The 18,031-nt window shown below is 39.4% G+C and overlaps 1 protein-coding gene and 1 long non-coding RNA gene across 2 annotated transcripts; one reads left to right on the top strand and one right to left on the bottom strand.

Moving 5' to 3' along the window:
* The first annotated feature begins 9,713 nt into the window (after positions 1–9,713).
* On the top strand, positions 9,714–13,539 carry LOC132874722 (tumor necrosis factor receptor superfamily member 11B-like). The gene is made up of 4 exons (XM_060911093.1): positions 9,714–9,804; positions 11,042–11,423; positions 11,944–12,123; positions 13,085–13,539. The coding sequence occupies exons 1-4, from the start codon at positions 9,790–9,792 to the stop codon at positions 13,393–13,395; spliced, it is 888 nt and encodes a 295-aa protein (XP_060767076.1). The 5' UTR covers positions 9,714–9,789; the 3' UTR covers positions 13,396–13,539.
* A 1,407-nt stretch (positions 13,540–14,946) lies between these two features.
* On the bottom strand, positions 14,947–16,966 carry LOC132874720 (uncharacterized). The gene is made up of 3 exons (XR_009651705.1): positions 16,648–16,966; positions 15,598–15,690; positions 14,947–15,202 (listed from the first exon to the last, which is right to left on the bottom strand). It is a non-coding gene; the product is annotated as an uncharacterized LOC132874720 (long non-coding RNA).
* Between the last annotated feature and the right edge of the window lie 1,065 nt (positions 16,967–18,031).

The following is an 18,031-nucleotide window of genomic DNA, read 5'->3' as shown; positions in this document are numbered from 1 at the left end:
CGGTTCGCCTGGTCATAGTAGGTACGGAGAGACTCACCGCGTTGAGCGCATCCTTCTTGTCAGGACACGCCTCCTCGGCCACAGCAAGCATGCATACTTTAACAAAGTCCCCATCAGTAAACGGCTTTCCATGGGTAGCTAGTAGGTGAGCTACCTTATAGCTAGCTCGGACAGCAGCCTGGTTGATCTGGGTTTGGCGAAGGAAGACATTCTGTTGTGCAGCCAGTCCGCATTTCATCCTCCGAATCCTGTCTTCTCTTGTTTGCCCTTGCAAACTAGCATACTCTTTGTGGCGGGTTTCGTAGTGACGACGCAGATTATATTCTTTGACACCGACACACTTTCTTTACATACAAGACAAACTGAACAAAAAAATTATCGGTGGTCCACTGTTCTTTAAAAACTCTGCACTCTCTGTCAACTTTTCGCTTACCGCTAGCCATTTTGCTGTCCTGAACACTGACAGTTCTCTGCGCATGCGCTGCCTGTCACTGCTTGATCGCGAGCATATGACGAAAATTCGGAAAATATGAATAGTTCATTTTATAACTAAATATCAATTTTAATTGATAAAATCAACAAAACACAAGATGCAGACATGTTATTATTTGCCAAAAAGCAATTTAAAAAAATAGGCCATGACCACTTTTGGGGATTGCCTCATAGGGCCGGTTCAAGTGGTGGGGGGCAGAGGGGCTGGGGGGCCAGTCAAAGGGGGGTGGCGGGCCGGAGTCGGCCCGCGGGCCGTAGTTTGATGACCCCTGGAATAAATCATCAGTACCATTAAGAACAAGTTGCTGTCTGTTCGTGCACATCAGAGGGAGTTATACACTGCAAAAACTAGCCATCCTAATATAAGGAAAAATACAATACATTTGAGAACATTTAAAAAGTTTGTCTTATTTTGAGACAGAAAACCTAAAAACAATTCTTGAATTCAGACTATGCATCTTGTTTAGTTGCTCCTGTTTTAAGATCTTTTCTTTCAAAATTAGAAAGAAACAACAATCAAAGAAGCACTTACAGGCTAATTTTAAGTTTATTTAACTTAATGAAGAGCTTGAAATGAGTGTTTAACCACTTGTTTTAAGATATTTCTCACTTGTCTAATACCTATATATTTTTGCTTATTTTAAGAAATCTTACCAAGTGTAATTATCTTACTGCACTGGCAGATTATTTCACTTGATTATAGTCTTAAATGTTCTCAAATTTATTATGTTTTTCCTTATATTAGGATGGCTAGTTTTTGCAGTGTACATCGCGGTAAGAGCGTTCTACACTGCAAAAAATAAAAATCTTAGGAAGTTTATTTGTCTATTTTCAAGTCAAAACATCTAGCCACCCTTATTATAAGACATAATTGCCCAACAAGCAAAACCTCATTTAGCTAGAAAGGCGAGTTTTTAGACAGTCCATCTTGAAAATCTTGTATAGACAAAATGTCTTGAAAAAGTCTTCTTTGGAGCACCTTTGAAAATAAAACAAGTTTGTTTTTTTTAAAACAAGTAAGTACATTTTGGACATTTGTCAAATGCGGTTCATCTTGTTTCAAGAAAAAAAAAAAGTATGCTTGTTTTGGGAATAAATGAACTTTACTGAAATCAGGCACCAAACAAACAAACAAAAACAAATAGTCAGTGCCCCCAAAATGCATTGTTACTTTGGCGTTGTGTAAGCACTAAGTCAAAATGCGTAGACGTTTGGGTCACCTTTCATATCCTTAGTTTACTGTGACTGTTTACTCAGTCATTCAGAGTGAGGTCCTTCTAGATGCTGTACAGACTCTAGACCAGACAAGTGCCTTCAAAAAGGCTATGAGTGAGTGGAGGGCGTTTTAGTGAGGTCTTTTTGGAATGCTGTAAGTTCAGTGTTTTTTTGTTTATTTGTTTGTTTGTTTGTTTGTTTTTTGTGCCTGATCTTGTAAACCCCTCATACACATGAAATAGTCAGTGCCCCCAAAATGCACTGTTGCTTTGGCGTTGTGTAAGCACTGTAAGTCAAAATGCATAGACTTTATTATTATTATTATTATTATTATTATTTTTTTTTTTTGGTGCCTGAGGTCCTGGGGAAGTGGAATCTTAAGAGATGTTTTAATGTTTGAATGTTGAAATGGGAAAAAAAATAAACTTGTTGCAATGCTACACGTGTCGTCAACTTGATTCAAGATAGTCTCTGGTCTCATATCTAGAGTATTTTACTAATTACAGGTCACAAAAGGAGAATCTTTTAAGCTAGCAATGCTTAGTTGTAGAATTTAACAATCCTAATATTAGTATATTTATCTTAAATTCAGTTTTTACTGCTAAGACTTTGTCATGAATTTAAGTGAAATACCCTTAAAATGAAATAAATAAAAATGACTTGAATGGCTAAATGTAAGAAGTACGATCTTGTTATAAGAACTATTTTGATTATTTTGAGTTAATCAGATCTCGCATAATAAGTTCCCCAATCTTATTTTGAAATTACTTCATCTAAAAACAGGTTCGATTTTTCATCTTACTTTAAGAAATCTTACCAAGTCAAATTTGACTAGTTCCATTGGCAGATTTTTTTCACCTGATTCAAGCAAATATGCTTTGTTTTAATCTTTTATTTCTTATTTTTGAAAGGCCATTTTTTGCAGTGTAAGAGCGTTGTAAACTGCAACTTTTCCTCGGATCACGTGGACACCGCATGGACTGCCGCACGCGGTTGCTAGCAAAGACTACCTTGCACTCATTGCTAATGGACTGATTGATTAGCACTTTAGTATTCTTGATAACTGCACATTCATTGATTTGATTCATTATACAGATTTTGAACTGAATATTTGTTGAACTGTGACCTGTTATTTGATATTGCATTTGAATGTTATTTTCCAACTGGTGGAGATGCTGAATGCATTTCAGTGGGTTAGGTTGAAGACCCTGCTATTAGGAAAGTAATACTTGATTCCATGATTCTAAAATAGGCCTATGTTGAATTGATAATCTGTATGTTGAGTTGATAAACGAGATAAATAGTTAAAACCCAATAACTTACTGCTTAAACAATTAAAAGTGGGAACTGATTAAGAACCTATGATGGATAAAGACTAAAATTAGGATTGAAACTGAGCTCAAATTAGATATTGAAACCAAATAGGTTTAAGTCAATTGAATAATAAGAAACTTATTATTATTTTCCTTTAACTGATTTATTGCATTTATATTCAAAAGGTGTGTGTGTGTGTACAGGTAGCTCATGTTATGTTTGTAAATGTCTTGTCTAGTGCCAATTTATAATTGCAATTACCCAACTACTTCCACTTTTTTTTTTTTGATAAACAAGCCGGCATTTAAACTAACTTTTGGTCTGAGGTGTGTTTTTATTATTTAACCATTTATAACTGCTTTCCCTCCGAACCTAGTAACTGGTCCATAAACATCTTACGTGTAGTAGTCATGAAAGTGTTCCAGATTTTCCTGGAATTCCGGATTTTTAGATTTTCATGAAAATTCCTCTGGATTTTTTCCGCTAATGACGAAATACCCAGAAATCCGGATATTTGACAAAACTCTTGAAAATCTCCGGTTTTCCAAATGGAGAAATTTATTTTTCGGATTTTTCGCATTCCTAGACGCGGCGTAATACTTTGTATCGTCCTTGCATGGGCACAGTCCTTAAATAGCCCAAAATAGTTCATTGATTAAAGAGAGGTGTTCTTTGTTAACGGTGCGCATGCCGGAGCTCATTAGGCGTGCGTGCCCGCCCAAGGTGCGCCTTCAGGTGCACATGCTGACACCGTTCTGCACAAGCGCAACACAATCGCACTAGAAAGCATGTTCAAGCTGCCAGTGTAGCTGCAGTCTTTTTAGTTGCGAATTACAAGTATTTTCTCGTGTTAATAATTCGCCGTGTCAAAACAAGCAAAACTTTCCTCCTCCTTTCGACGTGAAGAGAGGTAAGCAATTTTATATATATATATATATATATATATATATATATATATATATATATATATATATATATATGTTTTCCCATCAAAGTTGCATTTTGTGGCTTCAAAGTTAAGTTTTAGTGCCGTTTCTAGAACACATCAAGAAAACGTGGAAGAAACAGCAATAATGGAAGAGCCGGTTTCTAAGCTACCTAAAACTAGCAATGGTAATTATTTTTTGTTACATAATGTACTCAGGCTGCCAGTCAGTGTGTGACACACACACACCCTACGCCCCTGATTTATATGATAAATTTGGTATTCATTGGTGTTTAAATTTACAGACAATATGAACTAATGTAAACAATTGGCTTCAACTCGCATAAATATGAATTGGAAATGTTTAGTTCACTTTAGCTTATGCAAACGCACAACTCTACTAAAAGATTGATAAACGAAGCTCAATGTCCCCAACATTGAAACCTGAAAGCTTTAGGTGGTGTTTACATTAGACCGTATCAGCGGATCATCAGATTAACGTTTTTAAAACGATTCGCGTGCACACAGCAACGCCAATACACGATTCGCGTGCACACAGCAACGCCAATACACGGATACGCTAATCACATGACTAATTAGACGGCACGTAAGTTGAAATGTGTCAGTGCGGCTCAGCGCTTCCTCCTCAGCAGCTGCGCTCCAAATCACTCCGCCCTGAACAGCGAGTGCCCTCTGGAGGGTGCGCATTCCGGCCCTGCGCAGCTCACAGAGCGCGCGAGTGAAGCGCACGAGCAGTGATTCGGGACTGAGCCGCTGTGTGTGTGATCCCAGTGCATATCGGGCATGCGCAAGTCACTCACCACTTGCAAGTGGAAGGATGGCAAGCCTAAAGACAATCATAACTACACAGTGGGCAGTATATGCATCTTACCATGAACAACATTAAGAATGACAAAGCAAAGCATTATATTCATACTTTTATACTCTTTAATGAAAAACAAAAAGGTGATACAAGGCGGAAACAATAGCAGGAAGTGAAGTCTGCGCCGTTTTTCAGCAGTCGCGTCACATGACCAACGTGGCATGAACAACGCCAGCGAATCAGGAAGGTGGATGTCACAGTGACGTTGTCCAATGACGACGTCAGCTAGAGCTCAGCACTGCGTTTCCTCGTATCTCAATGTTTACACAGCACCGGATCAGATACGAACTGAGTTGAATATGTGGGCCCTGGCGGATTCAAGTTGTTCCGCCTGTGGAGTCGTTTCCCGGCGTTTTAATGTGAACGGACAGTGCATCCGTGACGAAAACGAGACGGATACGGTCTAATGTAAACACCACCTTAGAAACTCTAACAGACCTTTACTTTTTAACAGGACTGGTTTGGGATTTTGCTGAGTTTACCTTCAACTGTCTGATTTTTTTTCAAAGTAATGAACTGTATAGCCAGGAAAATCACCTCGTTTTCTAAACGCACTCCTGAAAATTACTCATTAACTATGGGAATTAAATTTGATATTTTTGACATGTTAATCATTAATGTACATGAAAGAAAAAGGCTTAAAAGTTATAACTTGTTTTAGTGAAAATTAGTACTAAAATGCACTAGAATGCAGGGTTTTGCGTGTTATGTTATTAAAATATTTTCGGGGGACGCTGCCCCCCCCCCATATCTCAGTTTGACTTTCAAAAGTTCAGGGTTTTTTCTTTGCTCCACTTTCATCTCTAGTGTAGTAAGTGCTAGATATGGTTATTGTCATCAGTAAAGAATATGTTGTAAGAATGAGATTAGTGTTGTCCTGTTCGAATTCCAGTTGCACCACTGTTATCCCTGGCTATGAGTCAAGAATGAAAAGTAAACCGTGTTCTGTAGAAAAGATGAGTGGATGACATTGTAACACATTAATGGCATTTATCTAGAGTGATTCACAACATACCCAGAGCAGCCTGGGGAACAATTCAGGATTAGGTGCCTTGCTTGAGGGCACTTCAGCCAGACTTGCTGGTCCAAGGCCTTGAACCGGCAACCTTTTGGTTCCAAAGCTGCTGCGCTAACCTTGAGATCATGGCTTCCCCATACATGCATGCAATCAGTGTGACGTTTGCCAATTATACATGTATGTGTTACAGGATAGGTAGCATGTTCTCTTCTGAGTGTGTTATACTGCCCTGTGGCATAGCATCAGCAACACAGGGCAAGATGTATGGCAGAGGTTGGTATGGCATGTGGAGGAAGTACGTGTTGGCTTTCGCTTTCACTGGTTGGTAGTTGTCATAGGATAAGGAAGAGTTAACTAACTGAGTGGGGACTAGCAGGTGACCAGACTGGTCTTGCATGACACCTTAACAGATGCAGAAGTTTTTTTTTTTTTTTTCCAGTAGTTGCAGTCAAGTCTGTATGTTGTATATATTTTGCTCTCATTAGGACTGAGTTCATAAGAGTACAGGGGTAGGTGTCCCAAGAGCCTCTTAATGCTCAGAGCATCTTAACGAGGAGAAAGAAAGCGTTCATTGTGCTGGTCTATCAACTATTTAATGATGATCTTTGTGCAACAATGCTTTTGAGAAACTCTGCATAGTTCGGTTAACATTTCAAAACAGACACACCTAGCCTGCAACGATATCTGAATACTCATTACAGGAGTTTGAGGAAAAGTGTTTTTGGCCTGAGACCAAAATCTGTGTTCATTCCTGCAAGGTAAGTGTCATCTTTATTACAGGAAGTGAAGAATTATTAGATGTATTCACATTCACATTTCACATTATAAGCACAGCTGATTGTCTGATCCTGACATTTATTAGCTATGTCTTTATTTATTTATTTATTTTTATTCATGGATGATCATTGCTATCTAGGAGATCTGAGTTTGTAGAAACAGAATCCTGGTCATTTTCTCATCAGATTAATTATCTTCATAAATTATTTCTTAAATAGATATTAAATACATAATGCTTTTTAATATTTGTTAATTATATGTAGTGTTTTTTTTGTTCGTTTTATTTGTTTTTACACATAATACATTGGCTATATGGTTTTATTTCATACATCTACATGATGTGACATTTTCTTGAGTTCACAGGGTGTGCATTGTTTGGATCATGTTTACTTTGGCAGGGGGGTTTGTGCTGTTTTGTTTTGTTTGTATGATCACGTGAAATGAGTAAGGTTTTATTATTCCAGAACATGAGTTACTTTCTGGCAAGTGCTAAAATCGCTTATTAAATTTGCCAGATTTAATGACTGTGTCATTATTTCAAGTTCATTCAGATGAATGAGTTAGGCATAATGTTTGAAGGTGAATAAAAAGTATAATATTGTAATCACAGCTCTAACAGCTGTGAGGAGGCTTTTGGGGTTTTTTTGTGCATAGTGTTTTGGTGAGGAGATGACATATGGTATTTCTCGTCATTGTGGCCAAGCAATTCAATCTTTGTCACATCTACTGATAAATCTTTCCTCCAGAAGCTTTTTTCTTTGTTTTTGTGGTCAGGTGTTAATGTTATTCAAGTGTGAAGGAGTTAATTTTGGAGCAGGAGCTTCTTTCTTGGATGGCAGCCTCTCGTAGACTATGACGCTGGTGTTCCAGCAGCTTCCAGTTCATGACATGTCTGTGCCTTGACCCAAAATTGCCATGACATTCATGTTGTGATGAGTGTTTGTAAACTTCTGACTGCAGCTGTACAGGGGTGTGTGTGTAAATTACTACTTGCCTGTTTTACTTGTATAAGGACTATCTTTTCAGTCGAATAGAAGTTTGTTCAAGTTCAGGCCATATTTATGTAAATAGGCTATCATAAACTGGACAGTGATGAATCAGTGGTTAAGGCTCTGGGTTATAAGGTTCAAGGCACATTGCTGCCACTGTGGGGCCCTTGAGCAAGGCCCTTAAGCCCACCTGCTCCACGAGTACCATATTACATTTAGCAGACGCTCTTATCCAGTTGGGGGTTAGGGGCCTTGCTCAAGGGCACTTCAGCCATCCCTGCTGGTCCAGCCAAACCAGCAACGTTTTGGTCCCAAAGCCACTTCTCTAACCATTAGGCCATGGCTTACCCATCATGGCTGATGCCAAAGCTCTGACATCTACAAAACGACTTTGCTATACTGTGAAGGTTAATGTACCTCAAGGGCACTTCAGCCATCCCTGCTGGTCCAGGGAATCAAACCAGTGACCTTTTTGTTCCAAAGCCACTTCTCTAACCATTAAGCCATGGCTTCCCCAGCATGGTGAGTCCTTTTTGATCCTCAAAAAACAATTTTACCATCACTGTATTTGTAAGGGTTAATGAACCTCAGGGGCACTTCAGGCATCCCTGCTAGTCCAGGGAATCAAACAAGCAACCTTTTGGTCCCAAAGCTGTGTCTCTAACCATTAAGCCATGGCTTACCTATCATAGCTGATGCTTTGCTCTGACCCCCAAAAAACAATTTTGCTATACTGTAATGTACTGTATAGGTTAATGTACCTCGAGGGCACTTCAGCCATCCCTGCTGGTCTAGGGAATCAAACCGGTGACCGTTTGGTCCCAAAGCTGCTTCTCTAACCATTAAGGTATGGCTTCCCCATCATGGCTGACCCTTTGCTCTGATTCCCCAAAAAATAATTTTAATGTACTGTACTGTCTGTGTAAGGGTTAATATACCTTGAGCTGGTTATTATTCTGAAATAACCCTACAGGTGATATTGGATGCTGATAAAAAGCAGAGGCTCGCTGTACATTATCCCGCTTAATACATGAGTATCTACTAAACAAATCAATAATTTGACACAAAAACCCTCACTGATATACAAATTATTTTATTGCTTCTGCTAACAACCAATCAAAATTGAGTATTCAAATGAGCCAGGTCACCTAATAAGTGACAAATAAATACTTTCTGTTCTTTTATTCTAAAATAATAAACATATCAGCTCTGTATTTAATATACAACATCAGTCCATGTTCAGTTTTATAGGCTAATAGAAAATAACTGGATAAAAATTGATGATTTATTATGAATACTAAGCTCTCTACCATCTACCATGTTGTACTTTAGTGTTTAAAAAAAAATGTGCTCTGGAAATCTAGGATTAAATGTAAGGATCTCTGGTATGATAAAGAAATATGAAAGTTAAAAAAAAAAAAACAACACACACAACCCAACCCATAACACAACACACCACACACACTCCAAGGTACTGTGCAAAGATGTGAAATGTCCAGTTTGAGAGAGAGAGAAGGAAGGAAGGTGATGGTAAATGGTGTTATTTAATACCGAGGCTGTCACAAGTGTTTCCCAAATATGCGTGTGTATGTATATATAATTCCATTGTTGATATGCATTAAGATGTGGGGTATTTTCCTGGAAATGAGTAGTGCAGGGTGGCACGGTGGCGTAGTGGTTAGCGCTGTCGCCTCACAGCAAGAAGGTCCGGGTTCGAACCCCGTGGCCGGCGAGGGCCTTTCTGTGCGGAGTTTGCATGTTCTCTCCGTGTCCGCGTGGGTTTCCTCCGGGTGCTCCGGTTTCCCCCACAGTCCAAAGACATGCAGGTTAGGTTAACTGGTGACTCTAAATTGACCGTAGGTGTGAATGTGAGTGTGAATGGTTGTCTGTGTCTATGTGTCAGCCCTGTGATGACCTGGCGACTTGTCCAGGGTGTACCCCGCCTTTCGCCCGTAGTCAGTTGGGATTGGCTCCAGCTTGCCTGCGACCCTGTAGAACAGGATAAAGTGGCTAGAGGTGATGAGATGAGATGAGTAGTGCGTTTTATGACGCATTTAGAAGAGCAAGCAGAGCGCAATAAAAAGAGGGACGAGGTGCTCCTCCTTGAGAACTTGGAGGAGAGAAAGAAAGAGAAAGACAAGCAAGCAGGCAGGCACGCACACGTATACAGGAACTCATGGCAACCCGCGAGGTGAGTGACGTCGCACTTTCAGAGAATCACGTAGCGCTCGTGCTTGGGTCAGTCCATGGCACGCGTGCTGAGGCGCGGCTCGAGCACGGAGGTTTTGGGGTGTTTTTTTTTCTTTTTTTAGCACAGGGTAGTTCTTCTGTGTTTAAACACAGAGAGTGAGTGAGAGAGAGAGAGAGAGAGAGAGAGAGAGAGAGAGAAATAGTGTTCAGAGAGAGAACTGACTGAGCTTTGACATGTGTGTTTAATGTGTTTGTGTTTGGTATGGAGGGAGAGAGAGGTCTTATCTGGATGAAACGTTCTGTTTAACACCTTGACGCAGGTATCATAGCCTATAAGGTATGTTCCAGTGTTGTTATACTCTTTTAAAAAAAAGGTGCATCCTTCCTGCCTTTTCATATTTACCTGACACGGTTGTTTTTGGTGCAAATTTGATCATTGGAGCTATAAGAAAAGAGCTTTACCCTTAATTAAGACTTAATTAATCCTCTGGTGGGTGTTAATTAACAGCAGGAGGTGAATACAGATGTAGAAGGATACACAGACATGAAATATACTGTCTAAATGTGGTGCAAAAAAAAAAAACAGCACACACATTCAGGTATTTAAAGTGTTAAAAATCCAATGTCTAAAGTAAATCATAAAATGTCCACTGGCACTCTTGTACTAATGGCTTGACTGATGGCTGTCAGGACAAAGGACCCCCTGTATCTGCTCCGTCCTGCCCATGGGTTAGAAGATTGATAGTGCTCTTTATCTATAGAGGTTAGAAGGGTTTGCTTGGGATGCTCCTGATTTTATCCCTCATCTTCCTCTCCATTACTATGTCCAGATCCTCACTAGTTTGTTGAATATTATACTTGTCAACCTGTAAAAGTCTTACTCTGACACTCTGGGTTTGGGATTGCTCTCAGTAAAGTGTGTGTGTGGATTTTATTTTGATTTGTTTGTTGTATTGTGTTCGGATAACGATGATAAGGATAAGGAGTTAACAATTCCTAAAACCAAGGTAGCAAAAAATGATTGAGTATTCTTGTTATCCATTTTGACAGTGAGTTAGTGTTAGTGTTACAATGCACTCTTGTGTGCTCGAGCAGGAACTCACGAAAGACACAGTGCTTTAAGATTCAAACAAGAAAGACTGAACATGTTGCCTGTATTGAACATGTAATTTATTTCTCTTTCTTTGTGTGTGTGTGTGTGTGTGTGTGTGTGTGTGTGTGCGCACTTGTCTCTACAGTTTGTCCTCACACTTTTAGTGCTATACAGCAGCACAGCATCATTGGTCCTCGCTCAAAATGAGACCACATATCTGCACAAGCTTCCCTCTGGCCGGACAGTGTTGTGCAACCGCTGTGGTCCAGGATTCCGTCTGCAGCAGCACTGCACGGAGACACGCCCTACCAAGTGCCAACCGTGCAATGATGGATTCTACACCAAGTACTGGAACTACATCTATGATTGTCTACCATGCGACTGGTGTTCTTCAGATGAGGTCATGGTACAGGAATGCACGAGGTCCAGTAACCGTGTGTGTGCGTGCAAGGAGGGCTTTTACCGCGACTCGTACAGCTGCCAGCCACATACGGTGTGTCCAGTCGGATACGGAGTCAAAGAAAAAGGTAATTCAGTTCAAAAGTTAATCAGAACCTGTCTTTTCTTGTCTAGCTTCTGAAATGTATCAGTGTTGAATGATCACTTAGAGTGTATAATCATCTTGCTGCTATACCCGAGGATTTTTTTATTTAGTGTGTATTTATCTGTTCCATGTGATACAACTAAAACTTTATTTCAAGCACAAACTGTATGTAGTTTGTATTAAGAGAAAATAATTAATCTGTGCATCTACATGATGTATATAAAATAAAAGTGAGAAAATAACATGGACATCAGTGAACCTTAATTAGGGTTGAATGAAATATCATATGATTCTTAAAGTCTTTTCTATGATACACGATGTTTCGTGGAATTCCATGCCAACAAATTGTTGCATTTAAAAAAAAAAAAAACAACTGTTGATTTTATATATCTGTAAAAAAAGAACCAAGAAAGACAAAGTTAACAGGGAGAAAAGCATGTAAAAATTTTACTTTCTGCAATTTTTTTTTTTTAAATTAAGACTTGTTTTTAATCATTGAACAGGGACTCCATACACAGACACGGTGTGTGAGTATTGCAGGAATGGAAGTTATGCAGTCGGACAACCGGGAAACACCAAATGTGTTCCACACACACCGTGCAAATCAGAAGAGAAGCTTCTGTTCCATGGAACCAGCCATTTGGACAACGTGTGTGTTACCTGCAACAGTATTGCACAAGATGGTATGCTTTCTTGAAAATTGTTAGGGTTTCATTTAACAAGGACAAGGAATAGTTTTCTATTCCTTTTGAGGACTGAGGAGGGGAAGCCATGGCCTTATGGTTAGAGAAGTAGCTTTAGGCCGAAAAGGTTGCTAGTTTAATTCCCTGGACCAGCAGGATTAGCTGAAGTGCCTTTGAGCAAGGCACCTGCTCCCCAGGCTGCTCTGGGTACATTGTATGTTGCTCTGGATAGGAGTGTCTGCTAAATGCCTGTAATGTCATCTATAAGGCTTCTCAACTATAAACAGGAACTATTAGCACCACTTTTTTATCTGGCAGTGATAGAAATGTGAGAGACCAAGCTAAGGATCATAGACATATCAGGTCTCCACTGAATAGCTAATTATGGAAACATGACTCAAGAAGAAACTTGGCTGGGGTTAGAGTAAGGGGAGAAGAGACTGTGAAGGGATTGTTTTGGCATCTAGCTCAGAGCTGAAATGTGCACTGAACACTCAGAGAGCTCCAGTGATTAGACAGCACTTTGTTATTCAGTTTATTAGTCTTTGATTATAATATGTCTGTGTAAAGGGGTTTTATAGAAACGATCACATCTTAGAATGAGTGAGTGTGTTCATATAAACCTTGCAAAAATGAATCAACAATTTCTGACCAGTCAGATTTGAGAATTGAACAGTGACCCAACCTCATGCAAATCTTTATAATGTTACCTGATGGTGTCGGGTAAAATAATAACCCGTAAAAAGTTTCCACTCTGCTTAGATCTCACCTCAATGTTCTATTTCGGCATCCTAATAAATTATACAACAGCAGTGGTTTGTCTTTATAGCTCTAAAAGAGATGTTAAATTATTCATTATTGCACTCTCAGACTGATTCCTCCTCTCCCTTGAATAATGAATCAGACACAGTAACTGGATGCAAGCACTGTTTTTGATAATTTTTTATTCTTCTGTTTTCAGGTTGGGTAAATATCCTCAAGCAGTCCTTAATAGAAATTGTCAAGCATCACAATACTAAGATGCTCCATCGCATCATTAGGCAATTAACTAATTCAAAGAACATTCGTGCATTACGGTCTGTCACAGACCAGGACACTTGGATTCAGCAGCTGCAGCAGTGGCTTAGCAAGGCGACAGAGCAGCAAGTCAGCAGCCTTCCCGGACTACTGCATGAGTTCAATATGAAGAGCCTGGCAACCAAAATCGAGAGCAAAATTAATAGGATTCAAGATGAAGTCAATCTGTGCAGAAACACTTTGATTATCTCTTAATTGATCCCCTTCTGAAGCCTCTGTTCCTTCACGAGTGCATTCTGTTTTCTTTGCACATACACATATGTTGATAAAGGGAGACCCACAAATGTCCTGACTGCAGATTAATGAGTGTGTATGAGAGATTATAATTGGTCAATGTTACACTGAGGAGTGGAGTTAAGTCTTTACTGCCTAGTTTCTTCAAAGTAGATGTCTCTTCTCATGATCTCTAGCCGCTTTATCCTGTTCTACAAGGTCGCAGGCAAGCTGGAGCCTATCCCAGCTAACTACGGGCGAAAGGCGGGGTACACCCTGGACAAGTCGCCAGGTCATCACAGGGCTGACACATACACTACCGTTCAAAAGTTTGGGGTCACTTTGAAATTTCCTTATTTTTGAAAGAAACGCACTGTTCTTTTCAATGAAGATCACTTTAAACTAATCAGAAATACACTTTATACCTTGCTAATGTGCACTGAAAAAAATGATACTTTGGACTAACTTAAAAAATTGCTGTAATTTGTTACAGCTAATTGTTTTAGTTTTTTTACAAATTAAATTAATGATTTAGTTGAAAGCACAATTTTCAATTTAATGTAAATTAAATATATTTATTTTGTCAAAGTAAAAAAATACTTTCACTCAACTTAAAAAGATCACTTATTATAAAGACCACACAGATTGTTTTTACTTTGATGTAACTCATTTTTTCAATTTGGATAAACTTAATTATAACAGTTACATACAAGTGCATTTTTTACTTTGGAATAAACTAATTAAATTGCTGTAATTTTGTTACAGTCAATTTCATTAATTTAATTCAAACTAAATTACTGATTCAGTATAAACTATAATTTTAATTAGATCTTAACCAGTATTTTCTCTTTGGTCCCAAATAAAAACATTTCTTAATGTGATCAAATATAATATACATGTACAACTTACATTTTACCATGCAGAAATGCTTATTTTGCAATCAATTTAAGGTAGAATTTTCACTAAATATAAAATTGAAAACACATTTAGTTAACTTCAAATATATATTTAACAATGAAAGACAGAATCATTCTCTTCAAGTGACCTTGTTTATTGTGATGTCAAAAAATATGCACCACCTTTAAACTCTGGAACATCTTGCCGCCAATAAAGCAGCCATGTATGTTTCACACATCCAAAAAAAAAAAAAAAAAAATCAAATCAAATACAATGTGGTCTTGCGCAAACCTTGTGCAACCTTTTTGTAAAATGTACCACATACATCTTGGCTCACAAACCTTTGTTATTTTTGTACTAATAAAATGAACAGATCAAAATGAACCAGAAAAAAAAACATCACAGTTTAACTGCTGAGGGCGCATGAGATGAGCAAAGTGCTAATAACCTCAGCATCCTCCTTTTGATTGCAAACTTAACAATGTTGACATTCAGTGCAATGACATCTGGACAACAGAGAAATCTGAATAAAACTTTTAGAAACATAACAACAACATGGTATATGTCTCTGACCATCCAATATTTAGAGCTTGACACTCAGACTGCACACTCTGCATGTCATTTTCTTTGGTTCTATCTCCATGAATATTTTCTGCAGTGCATCAAAAGTATGTTTTAACTCACTTGGATAACGCAAGTTCAGCGCATAGATGAGGCCAAACAACATGGCACATCCATGTGCAAGCGATGGCAACTCACAGAGCACTCTCACACCTTCAATAATGACTCCAATATCACGTGGGGGCTGAAGAGGATCCTCCTCCTCTCTGATGACAAAAACTGCCATGGTACATCTCGCAAGCTCTTGTTCTGCTTCCTCCTCCTGACTGACCTGATACAAGACAAGCAATTAATTAAAAGTCATGCAGATGAAAGCAGTGCCTAATATACCAACATAAAAATATCTACAAACAATCCTGCCAATTAAATCTGTGGCATAGCAAACATGTGACGGCCATAAGAAATGCACCATTTGCTATGACAAAAAATATTACTAGCAATAGTATACAGTGGCTACATACCCTTTTGTTTATTTTCTCAATTTTCTTGCATTGTAGATTCAATACAAAATGGGTCATTTTTTTTCTTTTTCTCATCTACATCATATTAAAGCAGAAACAGCTTTTGGAACCTCAGGCCATTTATGGTTTAAAATTTAAGTTTAGTTTTAAGGTGAGATATTCAGAAAAACATTTTCAACAACTTGATCAGTTTTTAACTACTTACCAGATATTCTTTGAAGAGTTTGTCGACGTCTTCCCCAAGGTAGACAATAAGGCCCTTCAGTAGACACTCTCGTTTCAGATTCACCTCAAGGCTCTAAGGGTAAGAACATGCAAACACTTGCAATATTAATTAATGCAAAATTAAACAGTCCACTTTTCAACCTGACTGTGTCCTTGGGCAAGGCACTCAACCCCAAACTGCCCAAAGAGCTAGTAACAGTAGGAGCAATAACTGTACTGTACTGTTGCTGGTGTCCTGTGGACTGTCCCGGGACACCTGAGCACTGTCGCATGCCACAGGCACCGCCAAAACTACGTAATCCTACATGTTGCCCCTTTAAAACAGTGGGTGTACTAGGACAGTACCAGTACTGTATTGGTGTCTCGGGACACCACCTGAGTGTCCCGTGACAGTGCTCAGGTGTCCCGGGACAGCGTTCAGGTGTCCCGGGACAGTGCTTGGGTGTCCCGGGACAGTGCCCGAGTGTCCCGGGACAGTGCCCGAGTGTCCCGGGACAGTGCCTGACACCCGCGCACTGGCCCGGGACACCCAAGCACTGGCCCGGAACACTTAGGCACGGTCCCGGGACACCCAGGCACTGTCCCAGGACACTCAGGCACTGCGTCTCAGTGACAGCGCCTCAGTGTCCCGGGACAGCGCCTGAGTGTCACGGGACAGTGCTCAGGTGTCCCAGGACAGTGCCTGAGTGTCCCGGGACAGTGCCTGAGTGTCCCGGGACAGTGTGCGGGTGTCCCGGGACAGCGCCTATGTGTCCCGGGACAGTGCTCGGGTGTCCCGGGACAGTCCACAGGACACTAGCAACAGTACAGTATAGTTATTGCTCCCACTGCTTCTCGCATGTGAATGAATGTGAATGGATGAATGTGACGAGTAATGTAAGGCGCTTTGAGCGGACGGAAAACCAGAGAATTTTTGTGCACATCTTTCTCACAATCATACAATTACAAGTGTTGAAGAAATGGCAATTGTTGCTTCCGTTTCTTTATGAAGCACAGTTGTAAGGTACAGTTTGAAGTGGGCAATACATACCTGATCAAGAACTCTCAGTATGTTTCGAGTGTTCTCTTTGACAGCTCCTCCCTTGTTCTGAATGATCTCGATTACCTTGCTGTGCTGCTTGTCCAGAGAAGCCAGGAATCGCGGTGTGAGGGGAACAGTTGTAATCCTTGAGAATTCAGCATTGATCTGCCAAAAAAAAGACAACAGAACAAGACTTGTGATTGCGTGACTGTTAAGTGAGTTCTTCTAACATCACTTTGACTTGGCTCCATATATTTGCAGATTTCTTGGCATAGGCCAAATTATCACTAAGGCTACTTTACAGCTCAGAAGTGAAATTTTGTTATTGATTTAAGAGGTAGGGTATACACATAAATAATTAGGTTGTTTTATATCAATTTCCACCCTTCCTGACCAAGGATGACAAACACTTTATAATTTTTTGTTTTGCAAAATTATCTTATAAGATTATCTTGTAGTTTAAATCGTGTTGATTGAATGGGTCCCTATAATCTGCTCCAAAAAGGGTCAAGTCAACAATCATAAATATAAAATTCAGTTGTCATTACAATCACAAATCTTTATGTGTATGGGGAAAGCAGAGGACATGATTTTGTGAATTGTGACATGGAATGCAATTGAGCCAATCAAAAAGCAAGCCAACTAAGAAACAAGGAAGTAATTGTTTCAACAAATAAATAAATCTTCAGATTAAGAAAATCCTTATGCGTGTACTACCCTTTACTTACTTCATCCATCGCAAACAATGCAGGCCATCTCTCTTTTAACTCAAGTCAAGTCAAGTGCTTTTATTTGTCACATACATTTTACATGTAGTGAAATGTTAAAGGGGTCATCAGCTCAGCATATAAATAAATAAATAAATAAGAATAAAAACAACATATGCAAATAAGTAACCGCACTAGAAAAGTAAAAGATGACTCCTGAAGCATGACATGTAAAAAATAAGTCTAAAATACTAATGAGTAAGTTAAAATAGCCTGGGGATGACAACAAGATAAAAAAATGTGCACAGTTAGAAAGAGGAAAATGAGTCCTCTAACACTGATATAAAAACTGTAGTAAAAGGGATTATTTAAAATGTACTGAGTTTAGCAGTCTAACTGCCTGTGGATAAAAACTCTTCCTCAGTCTCTCTGTTCGTGCATGGAGACTTCGTAGTCGTCTGCCCGAATTCAGCAGGGTGAAGAGGTTAGAGTTTGGGTGTGAGACATCCTGCATGATTTTCCTGGCCCTAGCTCCCACCCTCTTTGTGTATATGTCCATCAGACTCGGTAGGGAGGCTCTGATTGTCCGTTCCGCAGAGTGCACCACTCTCTGCAGTGCTTTCTGGTCACATGCTGTACAGTTCCCAAACCAGGCCGTAATACAGCCTGTTAGGACACTCTCCACC

The sequence above is a fragment of the Neoarius graeffei genome, chromosome 2 (genome assembly GCF_027579695.1).
Source record: "Neoarius graeffei isolate fNeoGra1 chromosome 2, fNeoGra1.pri, whole genome shotgun sequence".
Classification (NCBI taxonomy): Eukaryota; Metazoa; Chordata; class Actinopteri; order Siluriformes; family Ariidae; genus Neoarius; species Neoarius graeffei.
This window is presented reverse-complemented; position numbering and strand designations above follow the sequence as displayed.